General features: G+C 40.4%; 1 protein-coding gene across 3 annotated transcripts in view; it reads left to right on the top strand.

The window, feature by feature from the left end:
• ZNF827 (zinc finger protein 827) overlaps nt 1-23734 on the top strand; it is a 184077-nt gene that overhangs the window by 65755 nt on the left and 94588 nt on the right. For all 3 annotated transcript variants that reach the window (XM_070757789.1, XM_070757790.1, XM_070757791.1), the window contains exons 4-5: nt 215-689; nt 10935-11168. In XM_070757789.1, coding sequence (XP_070613890.1) covers nt 215-689; nt 10935-11168 — 709 coding nt within the window. The remainder of the gene's footprint in view (nt 1-214; nt 690-10934; nt 11169-23734) is intronic.

The following is a 23734-nucleotide window of genomic DNA, read 5'->3' as shown; positions in this document are numbered from 1 at the left end:
TCTGCGGAGAGGGGCGGCATACAAATCCAATAAATAAATGAATGAATCAATCAATCAATCAATCAATCAATATCTTCTACTGACTCTTTTCCTACCTTCTCGCAGTCCTCATAAGATTCTATCTATACAATTCATTTGCAGATTTCTATGACCTTAACGAGGGATTTGTTTGTATTTGAGAGATATACGCTATTATCCCTGTTGTTGTTATTAGGTTCACCAACATCAGGACCGGGGAGAAACCTTTCAGTGCCAGCTGTGTCCATTTACTTCCTCTCGCCATTTCAGTCTGAAACTCCACATGCGTTGCCACCAACACTTTCTGAGGACAGAAGCCAAAGTGAAGGAAGAGATTCCAGAAATGGATGTCAAGGTCTCACCACTACTGAGTGACAACTCCAGAATGGGTCAGGAGGTAGATGGAGGAACAGACCATGGAGGGACTACGGCTGCCTCTAGATCTCCTGACGCACTTGGGCAGCTGGGAACTACCATCCCGCCTCTGCTAGTCAAAGAAGAACCCAAAGATGACAGCAGTGCCCCTAGCCCCTCTTTAGCCCTCAATGACAGAATTGCCAACAGTACAAAGCTAAAAGACTCCGTTGACTTTGCGACCAGTACAGCATCAGCACTTTTCAGCCAGGATATATCAGTCAAGATGGCTTCAGATTTTCTTATGAAGCTTTCAGGTAAGGATAAACCAAACTTTTTTCTCTCTAGGTTGTGTTCTGTCGGGCTCTCTGGTAGCCTTCTCCCAAAAATTCACAGGTACAAATTTCAGACACACACACACAGGTTTGAAAATTCAAAACAATGTTCTTTATAATGAAAAGTCACTTAAACTAAGCCCTCTTTTGGTATAGCAAAGAGCACTGGTCTCCAAACAAACTGGTAATTTGTACAAGTCCCTTATCAGTTCTGTGATACTTAGCTTGCAGCTGTGAGGCAATTCACAGTCCTTCTCCTTTCACAAAGTGAAACACACTTTGCTCTGGTTTAGTTTCAAAGCGGGGGAAAATCAGCACACAAAAGGTCAAAGTCAGTGAAGCAGTCACAAAACACAACAATCAGATAATCCTCCACAATGGCCAAACCGACAGGCTGCTATTTATAGCAGCCTCACTAATTACCACAGCCCCACCCAACCACAGGTGGCCTCATTTTCTTTTATAATAATCTCTCAGTTGTTGTTGCCTATGCATCGCTCTCCGCATGCGTGGCTATATCATTAACTCTTGTTCCAAATCCAAGGAGGAGATAGATAATTGATCTCCTTCTGAGCTGTCTGCCACACTCTCCTCCTCCCTGTCACTCATGTCTTCTTGGTCAGAGGAGCCTTCATCAGCAGATTCCACCGGGGGGGGGGGCAAAACAGGCCTGCCGCATGTGGATGTCTCCCCCACATCCACAGTCCTTGGGGCAGGAGCTGGGCCAGAGCTAACCACAACAGTAGGTAAATCAAGTCCTGTAATACAGTAGTCCCTCGCTATATCGTGCTTCACCTACCGCAGCTTCACTTCATCGCGGGTTTTCAAGAAATATTAATGAGAAAAATCTTAGGATATATGAGAGAGAGAGAGATTACGTATACGTATGAGAGAAAGAGATAATGTTGATGCTTTATTGTTTTTTATTATTTTTATTATTTTTAAGTTATATATGTACTACTGTGATATGTATTTTGTAAGAGTGTGGGAAGGGTTTATAAACACTTAAAACAATGAAAACTTACCAAACAATTACAATATAAATACTTAAATAAGTACTATCAGTCGATAAATTCCCTATCGCGGATTTCACCTATCGCGGCCGGGTCTGGAACGTAACACCAGCGATAGGTGAGGTCTTACTGTACTTTTTTGGAAACAAAACAGTGGGTAGATTCTAGCTTTTGAATCTGAGAATATTTTTAAACAAATGGTTTTATTCTTGATTGTTATAACAACACAGTAGCACTTATACTCATAACCTTAGATGGATCCTGAAGCTACAACCAGAAAGATCACTAACACATAAGTCAGGGTATCGCCCATGGCATACAGCATATCTGTCATTAGAACATTACTGTATTTCTTAGTAAGGTGCATACATTATTTTTACTTGACATTTATATTTCTTTTTTTAAAAAAGCGATAATGTTCTCTGTGCCCCCGGTCAGGATTTTTCTTACTATTCCTTCACTCAACATTTACTAAAGAAAGAAAAAATAAAAATCTGGCAGCTCTACTTTATTGAGATTTAAGGCCGAAGAATTTTCAGAAGCTGCTATAGAGAGAAGATATTTGGGAAGTGTGATCTGTACCTCTTCAGCCTTTTGGAGACTGACAATGCCCTTTTCAATGGACATTAATTGATCACCTATGTGTGTTGCTTCTCAGTAAATGCGAGTCTAAATGAACTAAAGGATCAGCAGAACGAATACCATACTTTCCTTGATAATTCTTCACTGATACTTTATGCCTATTAATTCACTTTAAAATGCAGTTTTATGTCCTGAGGATGAAAAATGTTTCTCAGGGAACTGCAGTATGGGATATCTTCCCCTTTATCCCCCAATTGCAGAATAAAATGATGGTTATAAGAAGTATTTTCATGACTCTTCTTGCTACCAAGGGAAGAAAAATGTCAATGCTTTCAGTAGTAATAGGAAAAATAGATATTTCGGGTAGACTTAAGGAAACCACAACAACACAAGAGCATACAACAGATTTAAACTTAATATTAACCGCTCCAAACATGACTGTAAAAAATATGACTTCAGTAACCGAGTTGTCGAAGCGTGGAACTCATTACCGGACTCCATAGTGTCATTCCCCAAACCCCCAACACTTTACCCTTAGATTATCTACGGTTGACCTATGCAGATTCCTAAGAGGTCAGTAAGGGGCGAGTACAAGTGCACTAGAGTGCCTTCCGTCCCCTGTCCTATTGCTCTCCTATATCTCCTATACCTTTCTTCTATTCCTATATCTCTTCTTCTATTCTTTCATTGATATGTTCTATTACTATATCTTCTTTTCTATTCTTCCCTAGATATATTTTACTATGAGTATCTCCTCTATAACCTTCATCATGTATTTTTCTATGTGCATATAGATATACTATACCCACTAAAACCCTATTTTGTATTGGACAAAATAAATAAATAAATAAAAATAAATAAATGTTTGTTCCGCAGTATCTAAGCTCTTCTACTTCAGTGGGCTACTGTAAACATAGCAGTCTCCTTCACTGAACAGCCTTCTCCCACTTGCTTGGCTGAATTCGCCAATAGAATAGAATAGAATAGAATTTTTATTGGCCAAGTGTGATTGGACACACAAGGAATTTGTCTTGGTGCATATGCTCTCAGCGTACATAAAATATACATTTGTCAAGAATCATGTGGTACAACACTTAATGATTGTCATAGGGGTCAAATAAGCAATGAAGAAGCAATATTAATAAAAATCTTAGGATATAAGCAACAAGTTACAGTCATACAGTCAACATGGGAGAAAATGGGTGATAGGAATGATGAAAAAAACCCTAGTAGAATAGAAGTGCAGATTTAGTAGAAAGTCTGACTGTTGAGGGAATTATTTGTTTAGTAGAGTGATGGCGTTCGGGAAAAAACTGTTCTTGTGTCTAGTTGTCTTGGTGTGCAGTGCTCTGTAGCGACGTTTTGAGGGTAGGAGTTGAAACAATTTGTGTCCAGGATGTGAGGGGTCAGTAAATATTTTCCCCGCCCTCTGTTTTACTCGTGCAGTCTACAGGTCCTCAATGGAAGGCAGGTTGGCAGCAATTGCTTTTTCTGCAGTTCTGATTGTCCTCTGAAGTCTGTGTCCGTCCTGTTGGGTTGCAGCACCAAACCAGACAGTTATAGAGGTGCAGATGACAGACTCAATGATTCCTCTGTAGAACTGTATCAGCAGCTCCTTGGGCAGTTTGAGCTTCCTGAGCTGGCGCAGAAAGAACATTCTTTGTTGTGCTTTTTTGATGATGTTTTTGATGTTAGGTGACCAATTTAGGTCTTGGGATATGATAGAACCTAGAAATTTGAAGGTCTCTACTGTTGATACAATATTTTCTTCCTTGCCTCATTAAGATTGTTCTGTATAATCTGATCATTTAAAATGCTTTGGGTGGTTTAAAGCAGAGGTCTCCAACCTTGGCAACTTCTGGCGGACTTCAGCTGCCAGAATTGGGGAATTCTGGAAGTCGAAGTCCGCCAGACTTAAAGTTGCTAAGGTTGAAGAGCCCTAGTTTAAAGCATTTCAGAAATGCAGCGGAAACAGAAAAGATATAATAGAAACAACTAGTAAAATGAAACCGCTTAAACTGGTTTACAGGATGTAAGTACTTACAAACTATTTGCCTGACATTTGAAAAATGACATCTGAGTAGGTGCTTTGCTAACCTTTGTAGTGAACACAGCATTCTGGGAGGTCCTTTTCCCCAGGAACTGCCAAGTATACAAGGTAGTGGTGATCCCATAGGAATTTGGTAGAGTCTTTCAATATGCTCTTAATCTTTTTAGTCTGGGGTGGAATAAATATAGGATGGAAGGGTGGGAAGAAAAACCAAGAATAAATAAAACTGAATAAATGCAGTTCTGAGAAACATGAAAATGATGGAATTAATGAAATATTCTTCTGTAGCTTTTTCGAAGTACAGTCTTATAAAATGCCTGCAAAGAGTAAATTCCATAGTGAAATCTACTTAGAGAGAAAAACTATAAATATATATTAGAGGCAGTTAGAAACATGTTGATCTTTTCTTCTGCTAAAGCATACTGATTTGAAAGAAAGGGAAATGATTTCTCTTTAAGATCTTAATTTTTAAAAAGCCAGGCTTATATACCAATTTGTACCTTCTTTGTTATACTGACCCAACATTTTAGGTTACATTGTTTTAGGTTCATATTATACAGTAAATATATGATATTTGGTTGTGCCTTATATGTATTAAATGAATACTACAGCTTGAAATCGATGCAAAACCAAGTTTTGTAGGGAGAGAGAAAAAGAGGGATTGAAAACTGAATACAGTGATACCTCATCTTACAAACTTAATTGGTTCCGGGACGAGGTTCTTAAGGTGAAAAGTTTGTAAGACGAAACTATGTTTCCCATAGGAATCAATGGAAAAGCGATTAATGCATGCAAGCCCAAAACTCACCCCTTTTGCCAGCCGAAGCGCCCATTTTTGCGCTGCTGGGATTCTTCTGAGGCTCCCCTCCATGGGAAAACCCACCTCTGGACTTCTGTGTTTTTGTGATGCTGCAGAGGAATCCCAGCAGGGGAATCCCAGCAGCACAAAAATGGGTGCTTTGCTGGCAACAGAAGTCTGGAGGTGGGGTTTCCCAGCGAAGGGAGCATCAGTGAAATTGCAGCATCACAAAAACACGGAAGTCCTTGAAACCCCACCTCCAGACCTCTGTGTTTTTGTGATGCTGCGATTTCACTGAGGCTCCCTTTGCTGGGAAACCCCACCTCCGGACTTCCGTTGCCAGCGAAGCACCCGTTTTTGCATTGCTGCTATTCTCCTGTTGGGATTCCCCTGCAGCATCACAAAAACACAGAAGTCCAGAGGTGGGGTTTCCCATGGAGGGGAGCCTCAGGGGTATTCCAGCAGCGCAAAAATGGGTGCTTCGCTGGCAACAGAAGTTGGGAGGTGGGGCATCCCAGTGGTGGCAGTGGGTTTGTAAGGTGAAAATAGTTTGTAAGAAGACGGCAAAAAATCTTAAACCCTGGGTTTGTATCTCGAAAAGTTTGTATGATGAGGCGTTTGTAAGACGAAGTATCACTGTATATCTTCTCTTGTGATGCCTGTCAGAAATTGATAAGCAGTTCTATAGTGTTTAGCAAACAGTAATACTGAGGACCCAAATGAGATATTTCATGCAAAAAGGACTGAAGCATGTATTTTATAGTGTCTTTAACAAAAAGGTCCTCAAACTTGACTTGTGTGCACTGTTACCTAGCAACATGTTATAAAGTCACTGAAGGAGTGAGATACATCTCTTAGATGAAAATCTAAACTTGGTAGATGTGTCAATGCCACACAAGGGAGAGATGTTATGTTAAGGAAGAAATTAAAACCATTGATCAGAACAATGTGCATCGAAAATAACTTATGGAATTATGCATTGTTACCAACGTTGCAACACTCAAAACAGATCCGTTCCATAAAACAATGTTTTATTTAGTGGACTTGAGAGATTTACTAGCAATGTTTTAAAGGAAACATTTCCATTTATTATAAAATGAACAACATGAGTTAGGAGAAAGACTCTAAGGATAGTTCCCTGTCAGCTTTTTGCAGAAAAGTACTTGCTTTGGTTCAAATCAATGCACTGCAGGCTGTTCTGCAAATGAGCAAAATGGCAAGGGCAATTATTTGGACCCTATTTGGACCGGGAGTCACTGCTCACAGTCACTCATGCCCTCATCACCTTGAGGCTCGACTACTGTAACGCTCTCTACATGGGGCTACCTTTGAAAAGTGTTCGGAAACTTCAGATCGTGCAGAATGCAGATGCGAGAGCAATCATGAGCTTCCCTAAGTATGCCCATGTTACACAAACACTCCGCAGTCTACATTGGTTGCCGACCAGTTTCCGGTCACAATTCAAAGTGTTGGTCATCACCTATAAAGCCCTTCATGGCACCGGACCAGGGTATCTACGAGCCCACCTTCTGCCGCACGAATCCCAGTGACCGGTTAGGTCCCACAGAGTGGGCCTTCTCCGGATCCCGTCAACAAAACAATGTCGTTTGGCGGGACCCAGGGGAAGAGCCTTCTCTGTGGCGGCCCTGGCCCTCTGGAACCAACTCCCCCCAGAGATTAGAATTGCCCCCACCCTCCTCGCCTTTCGTAAGCTCCTTAAAACCCACCTTTGCCGTCAGGCATGGGGGAACTGAGATATTCTTTCCCCCTAGGCCTTTACAATTTATGCATGGTATGTTTGTTTGTTTGTATGTATGTATGTATGTTTGGTTTTACAATAAGGGTTTTTTAGTTGTTTTAGTATTGGATTTACATGCTGTTTTTTATTATTGTTGTTAGCCGCCCCGAGTCTACGGAGAGGGGCGGCATACAAATCCAATAAGTAAGTAAGTAAGTAAGTAAGTAAGTAAGTAAGTAAGTAAGTAAGTAAGTAAAGAAAGAAAGAAAGAAAGAAAGAAAGAAAGAAAGAAAGAAAGAAAGAAAGAAAGAAGAAAAAAATGTCAGGGTCAAGTCAGTTTGGGATAGTCTGTTTGGACTGGTCTGGAGGCACTGCTTGAGGAATCAACAGATGGATCATTGATCGTTCTTGTCCCAAAGGATGTATGTGTTCTGACAGTTTTGTGAGTAATTGGGACTCTGAAGGCAATTTCAGGCATAGCCATCCTATGAGGTTCATAACTTTATAAAACACCAAATGTTGAAATACTGCTTTTTTTCTTCTATAAACATCTATTAAATCTATATTCAAGTATTGGAAGCTGAAAAGCATCAATCTAGCATCTCCATGCTATGGTAATAAGACTAGAACTTGAGTGCTGATATTGAAGATTCTTGTGAGCTGGACACCTCTCTTTTAATTTATGAAATAAAGATGTGTTGAATGAGATGGTCATAAATGCCTTTTAAAGCATTTCAGCTATAACATCTAAGATATATTTATTGCTATCAATCAGCACAAAGTGTTACTTTTGTTCTCTGGACAAAAGAGTAGAAAGGCCTTTTATTATTTTTGTAAGAATGTCAGGAATGGATGACAAGAAAAATTGGCAAATTAATTCCATGTGCTGTCTTTGTGTAGGAATAACCTGTATGGAGCTCTGTTTTATTTTATTTATATGGATTTACTGTAGTTAACATTGGGTATATTCAGTCATAAAAGTTCGAAGCATTCCCACAAAAAAACTACCAGTGATACATACAGTATAAGTATACAGTGCTCCCTCGATTTTCGCGAGTTCGAACTTCACGAAAAGTCTATATCACGGTTTTTCAAAAATATTAATTAAAAATACTTTGCGTTCCCCCCCCCTATACCACGGTTTTTCCCACCCGATGATATCATATGTCATCGCCAAACTTTCGTCTGCCTTTAATAAATATTTTTTAAATAAACTTTAATAAATAAACATGGTGAGTAATAATCTAAATGGTTGCTAAGGGAATGGGAAATTGTAATTTAGGGGTTTAAAATGTTACAGGAAGGCTTGAGATACTGTTCATATCCAAAAATAGTGTATTTACTTCCGCATCTCTACTTTGTGGAAATTTGACTTTCGCGGGCGGTCTCGGAACACATCCCCCGCAAAAATCGAGGGAACACTATATACACACATTGATATACATACACATACATACATATGTATGTACGTACATACATATGCATACATACTGACTCACTCTTTTTTTAGGACCCTGTAGCCCCTCTTCAGAGTATAGTAAGCTAGCAAAGTTGAAGCTATATATAAGAAGCTCTCAGAATTGTTAATTGGATGAATTTCATGGTAATGAACTATTATCAGGTTCTAGAGTAGCTTTTTCTAACTGCTGTATATGTTAGAGAATTGCCTTAGATTCAGGTCATGGAAAGGAAGGACTATACTATACTTCAACTTATAACCATTGGGTTAGCAACTATTCAAAGTTTCCGCAAAACTAAAAAAATTACTTACGACAAATCCTCATATTTATGACCATTGCAGCATTTCCATCCATGATCATTTGGCAACCAGCATGTATATATGATGGTTTTAGCATTTTGGGGGGGGGGGGGGGGGGGGTGTTTGTTCACATGATCACCATCTATGACAGGTATCTCCAAACTTGGCAACTTTAAGATTTGTGGAATTCTGGGAGTTAAAGTCTTAAAAATGCCAAGTTTGAAGACCTCTGGCAAGCAAATTCAGTGAGAGAATTCTAGATTTGATTAATTGTCCACACGATTCATTTATCGACTTGCTGGTTTGTTTAACAACTGCAGCCAAAAAAGTTGTAGAATTGAGTACAATTCATATAAAAACCACTGTGCTTAGCAATGGAAGTTCCAACTGTGGAAGTTCCAACTTACGTAGAAGCAGTAGTCAATGAAGGGACAATAAAGCCAACAAATAGAGAATCTTCTGCAGTGTGTTTCATAACATATTGAATCATAAACAAATCAACTAGATTTAAAATAAAAACAAATGCTGTTGGAAACATTATAACATTTAAACAGTGAAAACATTTCAAACTAGGAAGAAACAAGAGAGAATACATTACAATCTATAAATTTACAACACAATGTATATATCAAATTATATAATATTTAAGTCAGCTTAAACAATAGGTTCATTATGCAGAATAATATTGATCACTTTCCATTGCATTTTATAAAGGATCGGTTCAAAGCTCAAAAGTCTAGGATTTATATTTGAGAACATACAATGTTCCCTCACTTTTTGCAGGGGATGCGTTCCGAGGCCGCCCGCGAAAGTCGAATTTCCGCGAAGTAGAGATGCGGAAGTAAATACACTATTTTTGGTTATGAACAGTATCACAAGCCTTCCCTTAACACTTTAAACCCCTAAATTGTGATTTCCCATTCCCTTAGCAACCATTCAGATTAATACTCACCATGTTTATTTATTAAAGTTTATTAAAAAAAATATTTATTAAAGGTGGATGAAAGTTTGGCGATGACATATGATGTCATCGGGTGGGGAAAACCGTGGTATAGGGGGGGGAAACGCGAAGTATTTTTTAATTCATATTTTTGAAAAACCGTGGTATAGACTTTTCACGAAGTTCGAACCCGCGAAAATCGAGGGACCACTGTACATTACAATCTATAAATTTACAACCCAATGTATATATCAAATTATATAATATTTAAGTCAGCTTAAACAATAGGTTCATTATGCAGAATAATATTGATCACTTTCCATTACATTTTATAAAGGATCGGTTCAAAGCTCGAAAGTCTAGGATTTACATTTGAGAACATAATCTTCTTTTCTTTGTTGCCCTCAAGCACAGCAAATTATCTTTTAACATAGTTTAGAAACATAGAAACATAGAAGACTGACGGCAGAAAAAGACCTCATGGTCCATCTAGTCTGCCCTTATACTATTTCCTGTATTTTATCTTACAATGGATATACGTTTATTCCAGGCATGTTTAAATTCAGTTACTGTAGATTTACCAACCACGTCTGCTGGAAGTTTGTTCCAAGGATCTACTACTGTTTCAGTGAAATAATATTTTCTCACGTTGCTTTTGATCTTTCCCCCAACTAACTTCAGATTGTGTCCCCTTGTTCTTGTGTTCAGTTTCCTATTAAAAACACTTCCCTCCTGAACCTTATTTAACCCTTTAATATATTTAAATGTTTCGATCATGTCCCCCCTTTTCCTTCTGTCCTCCAGACTATACAGATTGAGTTCATGAAGTCTTTCCTGATACGTTTTATGCTTAAGACCTTCCACCATTCTTGTAGCCCGTCTTTGGACCCGTTCAATTTTGTCAATATCTTTTTGTAGGTGAGGTCTCCAGAACTGAACACAGTATTCCAAATGTGGTCTCACCAGCGCTCTATATAGCGGGATCACAATCTCCCTCTTCCTGCTTGTTATACCTCTAGCTATGCAGGCAAGCATCCTACTTGCTTTTCCTACTGCCCGACCACACTGCTCACCCATTTTGAGACTGTCAGAAATGTGTTTGCCACAGGAACCAAAGTCATGTGATTAGTGTTAGACAAAGGAAAGGAATACTAGGAAAAATATGTATTTTTAATTTTTTTAAAAGAAAAAAAGAAAAGAAATACATTGGAGAAACTTATCAAATTTTGGGACCTCTCAACTTGATTTCATGGCATACAATTTCCCAAGTTTAGTTTTTCTCTTGTGAACTGATTTTGTATTCATGCATTTCCTTTCACTGTCCTCCCCCCCCCCTTTTCTAATAGCTGCAAATCAAAAAGAACACTTGACTCCTACATTTAAAGTGAAAGAAGAACCGAAAGATGAGGACAGTGCAAGCTCCACATTGTCTAAAACCAGTTATGGGTTTAATCATGAACCTGAAGTATCTGCCCCAAGTATTCCCAAGGAGAATCCCAAACCACAAGAAGTGCCAGCAAACTTACTGCAACAGGATATGTCAGTCAAAGCAGCATCTGAACTTCTCATGAAATTATCAGGTAATTAGTTTCTTGAATATTAATCATTGTGGTAGTTTATGTTTGGTATGTGGTAGATGTTTGGTTTATATTTTATGTTTGGGATGCATGTGTTGTATGGTTTTAATTGTTGAGGTTTTATATATACAGTGATACCTTGTCTTACAAACTTAATTGGTTCCGGGACGAGGTTCTTAAGGTGAAAAGTTTGTAAGATGAAACAATGTTTCTCATAGGAATAAATGGAAAAGCGATTAATGCGTGCAAGCCCAAAATTCACCCCTTTTTGCCAGACGAAGCGCCCGTTTTTGCACTGCTGGGATTCCCCTGAGGCTCCCCTCCATGGGAAACCCCACCTCCGGACTTCTGTGTTTTTGCGATGCTGCAGGGGAATCCCAGCATTGCAAAAACAAGTGCTTCGCTGGCAACGGAAGTTCAGAGGTGGGGTTTCCCAGCGAAGGGAACATCAGTGAAATCGCAGCATCGCAAAAAACACCGAAGTCCTCGAAACCCCACCGCCGGAGTTCTGCGTTTTTGCACTGCTGGGATTCCCCTGCTGGGATTTCCCTGCAGCCTCACAAAAAACACAGAAGTCTGGAGTGGGGTTTCCCATGGAGGGGAGTCTCAGGGGAATCCCAGCAGCGCAAAAACGAGTGCTTCACTGGCAACACAAGTCTGGAGGCGGGGCATCCCAGCAGCAGCGGTGGGTTTGTAAGGTGAAAATAGTATGTAAGATGAGGCAAAAAAATCTTAAACCCCGGGTTTGTATCTCAAAAAAATTGTATGACAAGGCGTTTGTAAGACAAGGTATCCCTGTACTTTTTTAAATATTAGATTTGTATTACTATTATATTGTTTTTTGTTATTGTTGTGAGCCGCCCCGAGTCTTCGGAGAGGGGCGGCATGCAAATCTAATAAATAATAATTATAATTATTATTATTATTATAATTATTATTATTATTATTATTATTATTAATTTTTCAAAGGCATGGGTAAATTAACTATGTAGTCATTTAAAAGGAGGAACATCACCCTTATCCCTACTATCCAGAAATCTCCCTTCCTTTAAAACTCTCTTACCCCAACCATTTCATTGGCACTTAAGCCTAACCGATACAGCATTGCTCACATAATTTAAATTTTCAGAGCCATTATTTCATTGGCTGAAATTAAGAAACATTGCAGACAAAATATTTACGGGTACAACAGAATCAAGTAAGTTTGTTCTTACAGACACTAGTGTACTCCTAACAATTCCTGGATGCCACATTCATTATGCAGAATAATATCGATCACTTTCCATTGCATTTTATAAAGGGTCATTTTCAAAGCTCGAAAGTCTACTCATTATTTTTAATAAAAGGTTTTAAATTAAAAAAAAAATATCATACATAATTTGTGTCATGACCTGCGTCATTTATCTAGCAAAATGGATGATTGGGGAGGGTTGTAACCAGTAGCGGGCTCCTATCGGTACAGATGAGGACATTGTTCCGGTAGTAAAACCGGAGCTGCATGTGCAGCTTCGGGTCCTGGCGTGCACGTGTGCGTGTCCCGGCGAGATTTTGCTTCTGCACATGTGCAGGATGCAAAATCTCACAAGGAGTCCCATGCTCCTGTGAGATTTCAGCATTTTTCCTCCAGCGCATGTGCAGAAAGTGAGTGATCCCTCACTGGAATCCAAAAAAATTGCTTCAGAAGAAACAGGATGTTTTCTGTTGAATACCCCACTGGATACAAGTGTATTAATTTTAAAAAATAGTTTTTGAAATAAATGGAAAGATCATAAAAAACTCTGAACTTTGATACTGGAAGTTACAATTGAAGTTATAATCTTCTATGGGAACTACTCCATCCTTGTATGTTTGTTATATAACATGTACACTAGTCATTAGTTAATTCAATTCAATCTAGACCTTGGGAATAATAGTAGTAAAATTAGATAAGTATTGTTTAATAATAGCTCAGGGTCCACACGCATTTGAATAAAATTCCCCAATGGTGCCCATAGCCTTCTATTTATTTGTCTGCTCTTTACGTGCACTGTGTATTCTATGTAATTATGCTTATGATATTTGCAAACAGTTCACTTGGGTAGATGAACTCCTCTTGTGCAGATAGTGCTATATACCTCCTAGGCTTCACAGAAAATATTAGGTGGCACCCTATATAAAATATTCAGCATGTAATTATAGGAAATTGAGATTTTTGATAATATTTTCTGCACCATAGCTAGTGGCATAGAATTTGTTTTTTCATTGAGAAAGCACATGTATTTGTGGGTAATGTTCAGAATACAAATATAGAAACATATAGTATGAAGAAGAAAGCATACATCTGAAGTCATGAATATTAAGTGCTTGCTTTTGGCAAGAGAGTTTTACTAACTCTTGTGCATTTAGTTATAAAGTAATAAAAAGTCTTTTTTGGCTTCTAAATGATATACAGTGATACCTCGTCTTACAAACTTAATTGGTTCCGGGATGAGGTTTGTAAGGTGAAAAGTTGTAAGACGAAACAATGTTTCCCATAGGAATGAATGGAAAGACGATTAATGCGTGCAAGCCCAAAACTCACCCCTTTTGCCAGCCAAAGCACCCGTTTTTGTGCTGCTGGGATTCCCCTGAGGCTCCCTCCATGGGAAACTCCACCTCCAGACTTCGTGTTTTTGTGATGCAGGGGAATCATAGCAGGAGAATCCCAGCAGTGCAAAAATGGGTGCTTTGCTGGCAACGGAAGTCCAGAGATGGGGCTTCCAGAGAGGGAGCCTCAGTGAAATCGCAGCATCGCAAAAACACGGAAGTCCTTGAAACGCCACCTCCGGATTTCCATGTTTTTGTGATGCTGCGATTTCGCTGAGGTTCCCCTCGCTGGAAAAACCCACCTCCGGTCTTCCGTTGCCAGCAGAGCGCCCCGTTTTTGCGCTGCTAGGATTCCCCTGCAGCATTGCAAAACCATGGAAGTCCAGAGGTGGTTTTTCCCATTGTGGGGAGCCTCAGGGGAATACCAGCAGCGCAAAAACGTAAGATGAAACAATGTTTCCCATAGGAATCAATGGAAAAGCAATTAATGCGTACAAGCCCAAAATTCACCCCTTTTGCCAGTCGAAGTGCCAATTTTTTGTACTGCTGGGATTTCCTTGAGGCTCCCCTCCATGGGAAACCCCACCTCTGGACTTCCCATTGCCAGCGAAGCGTCCGTTTTGCACTGCTGGGATTCCCCTGCAGCATTGCAAAAACACAGAAGTCCAGAGGTGGGGTTTCCCATTGAGGGGAGCCTCATGGGAATCCCAGCAGCGCAATAATGGGCGCTTCGCTGGCAACAGAAGTCCGGAGGTGGGGCATCCCAATGGCGGCGGCTTGGGTTTGTAAGGTAAAAATAGTTGTAAGAAGAGGCAAAAAATCTTAAACCCCGGGTTTGTATCTCAAAATATTTGTATGGCGAGGGTTTGTAAGACGAGGGTACCACTGTAGCTTATTTCGATTACCTATAACTTAAGAAGGACTGGTTGAGGGTCCTAAATGATTGTTGAACAGAAATTTAATTCTAGGCATAATAATAATAATTTCTATGGTCACATGACTACATATTCTTTTTCTTTCTAAAATGCACTGGTTATAAAGGGAGATAGGAGACAAAGCTGCTTCGTAGAGAACTGTAATATTGAAGGCGTTGATTGAAGAGAATTGGTTGCTATATATACCTGGCTCGTGAAGCAATCCCTAATCCTTCCCTACCAATACCCTTTACACAGAATTGGCCAGAGCATGAGTCAGCTGTGATCACAGACTTCGTGCCAAAAAACATAGCCATCATCTTGGCTATGTGGGAGAAGCAATAATCAGCTGGGTGGGAGAGTAAGCAGCCACCAGACTTTTTAAAAGAAGTGAGCCAGCCAGGCATAGAGGGTTTTGTAGAATGCCTAGCCATGATTGATCCCACTGTGCAGGAAGAGATAGAAGGAGCAGCATCACAGCATGTCCTCTGTGTCCTATGGAAACCAAGAAAGACAACAAGTATGAAAAAAGCACATGCTGCTGCTTATACACTTGGTCTTTACAGCTTTGTTCAACCACTTCTGCAAGAATTTAACTTTGCTAAGCAATTGGCTAAGATATCTGCTTGTTCACTATCCTCTTACGTTGTAAGAACTAGAGGTCTAGCCACTGCTTTGTTTGTGTTTAAGTGAATGATTTTAATATTTAGAAACATAGAAACATAGAAGTCTGCCGGCAGAAAAAGACCTCATGGTCCATCTAGTCTGCCTTATACTATTTCCTGTATTTTATCTTACAATGGATATATGTTTATCCCAGGCATGTTTAAATTCAGTTACTGTGGATTTACCAACCACGTCTGCTGGAAGTTTGTTCCAAGGATCTTACTCTTTCAGTAAAATAATATTTTCTCATATTGCCTTTGATCTTTCCCCCCAACTACTTCAGATTGTGTCCCTTGTTCTTGTGTTCACTTTCCTATTAAAAACACTTCCCTCCTGAACCTTATTTACCCTTTAACATATTTAGATGTTTCGATCATGTCCCCCCTTTTCCTTCTGTCCTCCAGACTATACAGATTGAGCTCATTAAGTCTTTCCTGATACGTTTTATGCTTAAGACCTTCCACCATTCTTTGTAGCCCGTCTTTGGACCCGTTCAATTTTGTCAATATCTTTTTGTAGGTGAGGTCTCCAGAACTGAACACAGTATTCCAAATGTGGTCTCATCAGCGCTCTATATAAGGGGATCACAATCTCCCTCTTCCTGCTTGTTATACCTCTAGCTATGCCAGCCAAGCATCCTACTTGCTTTTCCTACCGCCCGGCCACACTGCTCACCCATTTTGAGTCTATCAGAAATCACTACCCTAATTTAACTTTTACAATGTTTTAGATTAACCATTTAATTAATTGGATCCAATTGTATTTGTACACTGTTTATTGTTGAAATGTTGTGAGCCGCACTGAGTCCACGGGGGGGGGGGGGGAATACAAATCCAATAAATAAATAAATAAATATTAGCAATGATGTAGCTTCATTTCAGGCTGTCTGTGATCAAATCATCAAGTGTTCCACTCTAGTGCAGAGGTGTTAAACTCACAGAGTTTTGTTGCTATCATATGGCGCTTTGCAATATTTTCCCCATTAATGTTGCTGGGGTGGTGAGGCCTGCACGTGACACATCTGGCTCACAGGCCATCAGTTTGACACCCCTGCTCTAATGCAATTTCATGCAGATCTCTCCATACAGCCAACTAAGTGACTGGGACTATCACTCCCTCTCAATCCTATGAAGAAGGTAATAGCAAACCATTTCTGAAAACTTTACAGGAAAAAACTGCACATACTTGACCATGTTAATATTTATTTATTCATTTATTTAATTTATTTATTTATTAGAAACATAGAAACATAGAAGTCTGACAGCAGAAAAAGACCTCCTGGTCCATCTAGTCTGCCCTTATACTATTTTCTGTATTTTATCTTAAGATGGATATATGTTTATCCCAGGCATGTTTAAATTCAGTTACTGTGGATTTATCTACAACGTCTGCTGGAAGTTTGTTCCAAGGATCTACTACTCTTTCAGTAAAATAATATTTTCTCATGTTGCTTTTGATCTTTCCCCCAACTAACTTCAGATTGTGTCCCCTTGTTCTTGTGTTCACTTTCCTATTAAAAAACACTTCCCTCCTGGACCTTATTTAACCCTTTAATATATTTAAATGTTTCGATCATGTCCCCCCTTTTCCTTCTGTCCTCCAGACTATACAGATTGAGTTCATTAAGTCTTTCCTGATACGTTTTATGCTTAAGACCTTCCACCATTCTTGTAGCCCGTCTTTGGACCCGTTCAATTTTGTCAATATCTTTTTGTAGGTGAGGTCTCCAGAACTGAACACAGTATTCAGTATTAGATTTGTATGCCGCCCCTATCCGTAGACGCGGGGCGGCTAACAACAATAATGAAACAACATGTAACAAATCTAATATTTAAAATAATTTTAAAACCCTTATTTAAAAAACCAAACATACACACAAGCGTACCATGCATAAATTGTATAGGCCTAGGGGGAAGGGAATATCTCAGTTCCCCCATGCCTGATGACAAAGGTGGGTTTTAAGGAGCTTACGAAAGGTGAGGAGGGTGGGGGAAATTCTGATCTCTGGGGGGAGTTGGTTCCAGAGGGCCGGGGCCGCCACAGAGAAGGCTCTTCCCCTGGGGCCCGCCAAACAACATTGTTTAGTCTACGGGACCCGGAGAAGGCCAACTCTGTGGGACCTAACCGGTCGCTGGGATTCATGCGGCAGAAGGCGGTCCCAGAGATATTCTGGTCCGATGCCATGAAAGGCTTTATAGGTCATAACCAACACTTTGAATTGTGACCGGAAACTGATCGGCAATCAATGCAGACTGCGGAGTGTTGGTGTAACACGGGCATATTTAGGGAAGCCCATGATTGCTCTCGCAGCTGCATTCTGCACGATCTGAAGTTTCCGAACACTTTTCAGAGGTAGCCCCATGTAGAGAGCGTTACAGTAGTCGAGCCTCGAGGTGATGAGGGCGTGAGTGACTGTGAGCAGTGACTCCCTGTCCAAATAGGGCCGCAACTGGTGCACCAGGCGAACCTGGGCAAACGCCCCCCCTCGCCACAGCTGAAAGATGTTTCTCTAATGAGATGTGGATCGAGGAGGATGCCCAAGTTGTGGACCCTCTCTGAGGGGGTCAGTGATCCCCCCCTCCAGGGTAATGGATGGGACAGATGGAATTGTCCTTGGGAGGCAAAACCCACAGCCACTCCATCTTATCAGGGTTGAGTTTGAGTCTGTTGCTAATAGCTAGGAGTCAAGATTGATATGAAGATCCATCTATCCCATCTCTCGATCCACCTATGCTACCTGCAAAATAAGTACCAAAAAGTTAGACATGAAATGTACATTGTTTTAAAATAGAGGTGGTCAAACTCAAGGCCTGCAGCCTAGAGTGGCCCACAGGGTGCTTACATCTGGCCTATGGGGCTTTCCTGGAAACAGCAAAGAACCGACCCACAGTGCCTCTGTCAACAAAAACAGAAATCGCAATGACTGCGCACGGCCCTCCCAAGCTCCATTTTCACTGGCAGAGGGTTGCAGGAGAGCACTGGGGCCGCACACGTGATGTTGATCTGGCTATACCTACCCTGGCAATGCCCACCCCAGTCCCCAAGGTCAAGCACAACCCTGATGCGGCCCTCAATGAAATCGAGTTTGACACCCCTGCTGTAAAACATATTGTACTAATGATTTAGAAACATAGAAGACTGACGGCAGAAAAAGACCTCATGGTCCATCTAGTCTGCCCTTATACTATTTCCTGTGTTTTATCTTAGGATGGATATATGTTTATCCCAGCCATGTTTAAATTCAGTTACTGTGGATTTATCTATCACGTCTGCTGGAAGTTTGTTCCAAGGATCTACTACTCTTTCAGTCAAATAATATTTTCTCATGTTGCTTTTGATCTTTCCCCCAACTAACTTCAGATTGTGTCCCCTTGTTCTTGTGTTCACTTTCCTATTAAAAACACTTCCCTCCTGAACCTTATTTAACCCTTTAACATATTTAAATGTTTCGATCATGTCCCCCCTTTTCCTTCTGTCCTCCAGACTATACAGATTGAGTTCATTAAGTCTTTCCTGATACGTTTTATGCTTAAGACCTTCCACCATTCTTGTAGCCCGTCTTTGGACCCGTTCAATTTTGTCAATATCTTTTTGTAGGTGAGGTCTCCAGAACTGAACACAGTATTCCAAATGTGGTCTCACCAGCACTCTATATAAGGGGATCACAATCTCCCTCTTCCTGCTTGTTATACCTCTAGCTATGCAGCCAAGCATCCTACTTGCTTTTCCTACTGCCCGACCACACTGCTCACCCATTTTGAGACTGTCAGAAATCACTACCCCTAAATCCTTCTCTTCTGAAGTGGTACTTCCTTTGTGAGTACCTTGGAAGGAGAAATGTTCTGCCTTAAAAGATTACATAGTATTAAAGTTGCACTACAAATTGTTGAGAGCTCAGGCTTTTTTAGATAATTAGTCTGCCAAGCTTCTGGATTTCATTTGATTATTTAAATGCTTTTAAAATCTCAGCAGCTGTAAGTCCAGATGTTTTCTGTTTTCCAGGAAGTGTTTCCTTTCTCATTTCTTTTCAGCCTTTTCCAATTGAACTACTATCACGAACTTCAATAGTTGGATTTTCTATTTCTATGGTTATTGGTCAGTAGCATCCTAGATTCTAATAGTCTCACAAGAAAGATTAAGTTAATGTCACATTTTAAAACATTTTTATTGCATTATTTTTTACGTATTTACTTATTGAATTATTTATTTTATTATACTATTATGCTTGGAGTTCATGGTCAGACAAAGGGGACAAAATCAGCATTTATTCTTTAATAAATTTCTCCTATTTGTGATTTTTTTTAAAAAAAGATTGTGATTATTACTAAAGGGGAAAAAAATCTAATACAGCAGCTGCATGCAAATGCAAATAAGTCAAAGTTAAGGTTAAAGGTCAATAAATATGAAAAAGGATATAAAAGTAATGGAAATGCAGGTAGGAAGTTTGAACATTTCTGATACATTTTTTTCATACGGTAGTATTTTTAAATGACATTTTGCGGAGAGTGAAACAACTGTGAAACTACCAAGAACCACAATTCAAAGTTTGTAAAGTTAGTTGACTTCTGTCCGGTCGGACGTCTTCATGACGTCAAAGCTCCGCCCATGGTGGGGAATCCCTATTGGGATTCCCCACCTCCTTTCTAGCCTCCAGATCGGCCGAAAACGCCACTGCTGATTGCAAAAACGGTGCTCCGCCGAGCGGCGGCACCCGGCTGTAACCTTCTGAAACAGCCGGGCGCTTCTTGGCAGCATCCGGAACCCGAACCCGAACTTCTAGGTTCGGCGTTCGGGAGAACGCCGAGAAGCCCCCAGCTGTTTCAGAAGGTGACAGCCGGGCGGTGGCGCCCAGCGGAGTGCCATTTTGTGATCTGCGGTGGGTTCGTAAGCCGAAAAAAGTTCGTAAGAAGAGGCAAAAAATTTCCGAACCCCGGGTTCATATCACAAGGGGTTCGTATCACGAGGGGTTCATATCACGAGGTACCACTGTATAGTTGAAAATAATTGTGGAAAGTTTTTCAGGCGCAAACATTTATTAACTTAGAAAAGAAAATATAGGAAGTACACCAATGTTTCTTTAGTAGTGTTTAATTGCAATAATTTTGTGAAAAATAAAGCACAGCAATATGCTTACCTATTTTTATTTGTATTTATGCAAAAGAATATACTCTGTTTAAATCCTGGATAAAAGACTTATAAAAATGGATGCTCCTAATTTGTAAGCATTATGCTTTGCTACTAAAAAAAATGGACTACATTAATCTCATCCCCCATACTCAGATGGATCGTTGCCACACTTTTTAAAAATTAAAGACAAGAAAAGTTGAATACCAGAGCACCACTGTATTGAGAATTTTGACATTCTTTAGTGCAGGGGTGTCAAACCTATAGCCCACGGGCCAGATGTGTCATGCATTGGACATGCCCACCCCCATTTTAGTAAAGGGGGAAAGTTGGGATATATCATATGATGACAAAGATCCCTGGTTTAGTGCAATGGAGTTTTGCAGCAAAAGCAGCACGATCACCCATTTCAGATGATTTCCTGACATCAGAACATAGGCAGATTAGTGCAGGGGTGGGGTGGGGTAAAGTCCCCGTTCTGTTGCTCAAACAAGTTTTCATCAACAGAATATTGGCTGCATCAGTGCATTTCTGTAATTTCAGACAGACGTTTTTCCATAAGGCATAGTCTCTTCATGAAATGTTTACCCATGAAGTGCCAAAGAATCTGCCACTCAGAAACTGGCAGCAGTTTATAATGTTATAAACTAATTCAGTCAACTGTTCTGTCGGGCTCTCTGGTAGAATCCTCCCAAAAATTCACATGTACAAATTTCAGACACACACACGTTTGAAAATTCAAAACAATGTTCTTTATAATGAAAATTCACTTAAACCAAGCCCCCTTTTGGTATAGCAAAGAGCACTCGTCTCCAAACAAACTGGTAATTTGTACAAGTCCCTTATCAGTTCTGTGATACTTAGCTTGCAGCTGTGAGGTAATTCACAGTCCTTCTTCTTTCACAAAGTGAAACACACTTTGCCCTGGTTTAGTTTCAAAGCGGGGAAAAATCAGCACACAAAAGGTCAAAGTCAGTAAAGCAGCCACGAAACACAACGATCAGATAATGGCCAAACCCACAGGCTGCTATTTATAGCAGCCTCACTAATTACCACAGCCCCACCCAACCACAGGTGGCCTCATTTTCTTTGATAATAATCTCTCAGTTTTTGTTGCCTATGCATCACTCTCCGCATGCGTGGCTCTATCATTAACTCTTGTTCTGAATCCAAGGAGGAGCTAGATAATTGATCTCCTTCTGAGCTGTCTGCCCCACTCTCCTCCTCCCTGTCACTCATGTCTTCTTAGTCAGAGGAGCCTTCATCAGCAGATTCCACCGGGAGCAAAACAGGTCTGCAGCATGTGGATGTCTCCCCCACATCCACAGTCCTTGGGGCAGGAGCTGGGCCACAGCTAACCACAACAGTCAACATTATAAATCAGATAATAAAAGTATATTTATTAAAAATAGTTCTAATTGCACTTGAATTTCCCCTGATTTAATGATAAACATGGAAAGAAACATCAACTAATAATCGAGAGCTTAATTCATGAACCAGAGAAAACTTTTTTCATGCAAAAGAAAGTAATATTCCAAGAATATCTGGCAATATTAAGGAGGGATAGAAAAAAATACAGGGTCAAAGGAAGGGGCATGGCCAACATCACAGCGCTACGATAGTCTCATGTGCTCCATTAGAAACCTCCAGCGGTATCGAGACCGGGAACCGAATTGGAACCAGGTCAGATCCATCCTGAAGGGGTGGTGAAGAAGAGAGGCACCAGTCGGTGGTCTGGAGGGGGGCTTACAAACCAAAGCCGGCACCACCCTCTCAGCCAGCAGCTGTGGAAGACGACATTGTTGCCGTTAGCTAGGATGGCCACAATTGGAACGAGTAAAATTGATAGATTGTGGATTACATGGGTGACAAAGATCTAAGTGTTTGTGCTGGACAAAGGTGAAGAAGTGCTGAATCTGCGTGAGTGTTTGGCCAATTAAATGATAAAAAGAAGAAATGGAAACAAAAGAGACTCTAAAATGGAGTGAGCAGCTATCTAGCAATTGGAAATACCATAGAGAGAGTTAAAGGAACAAGTTTAAAAATTTGAGGATGTGTTTATAATTGTACTTGGTGGAAGTTAAAGAGATTGAAAAAGAATAAATAATTTGAAGAAAATATCTTCTAAGTGTTAAGTGGATTTAAAACACGTTGGAGACTTTTGTAAAAGAATTGTTTCATTATACAGTGGTACCTCTACTTAAGAACTTAATTTGTTCCGTGACCAGGTTCTTAAGTAGAAAAGTTTGTAAGTAGAAGCAATTTTTCTCATAGGAATCAATGTAAAAGCAAATAATGCGTGCAAACCCATTAGGAAAGAAATAAAAGCTTGGAATTTGGGTGGGAGGAGGAGGAGGAAGAAGAGGAGGGGGACAGTCGCTGCCGAAGGAAGAAGGTGAGGTGAGGGGAATCAGAAAAGCCAAAACTTTAAGCCTTAAAAAAAAAAGAGGGACTCTGAGGTGGCAAGGAGGAGCTGCCTGGCACTCACAGTGAATGGTGTGGAAGGAGCCTTTAGGGTGCCATTCGAAGCTTTCGCCTACCATGTTTCCCCGAAAATAAGACTCTGTCTTATATTAATTTTTGCTCCAAAAGTTGTGCTACATCTTATTTTCGGGGGGTGCCTTATATTTCTCAAATAAGACAAATTCACAGGCAGAAAAGCTGACACTCCCAAAGAAAGTGTACCGTACGGTACTGATTACGGTACGGTACCTGTCAGTATGGCACCCACACACACAAACGATGGCACTTATATGGTACAACAGTATACTCCCACTATTGCAGCTTCCGGCCACCAGAGGAACTACAGTCTACGCACTGTAGTGGAGACTGTAATGGCGGTGAGACAGCAGCAGACTGGGTCTGCTGTACTGGATGGTACAAAGCGATGGAAGGGGCCAGCAGGGGACGCCACATTATTACGGTATAGCTATGAACAGCTTTGAATGGTACCGTATGTTTTTCCACCGTACCATATGTAAACTTGACTACGTCTTATTTTCGGGCGGGTGCCTTATATTAGCAAATTCTGCAAAACCTCTGACATGCCTTACTTTCGGGGTACTCCTTCTCCAGCAGTAGGTTCATCATGCTGCTCATGGGTAGCACGGTGACTGCCAAAAACAACAAGAACCCATGCAGCCACCCCACGCCACCTGGGTGCCTTCTCTTCCATGCCACCCCCCCAGGGGGGCGCACCGCTTTATTTGAGAAGGACTAATTTAAGCATTGTTTATATACAATGTTTAAACATGTCCTATTGTTTGGAATTAGTTGAATTTATTAATTGGATTTATATGC

The sequence above is a fragment of the Erythrolamprus reginae genome, chromosome 7 (assembly GCF_031021105.1).
Source record: "Erythrolamprus reginae isolate rEryReg1 chromosome 7, rEryReg1.hap1, whole genome shotgun sequence".
Lineage (NCBI taxonomy): Eukaryota > Metazoa > Chordata > Lepidosauria > Squamata > Dipsadidae > Erythrolamprus > Erythrolamprus reginae.
This window is presented reverse-complemented; position numbering and strand designations above follow the sequence as displayed.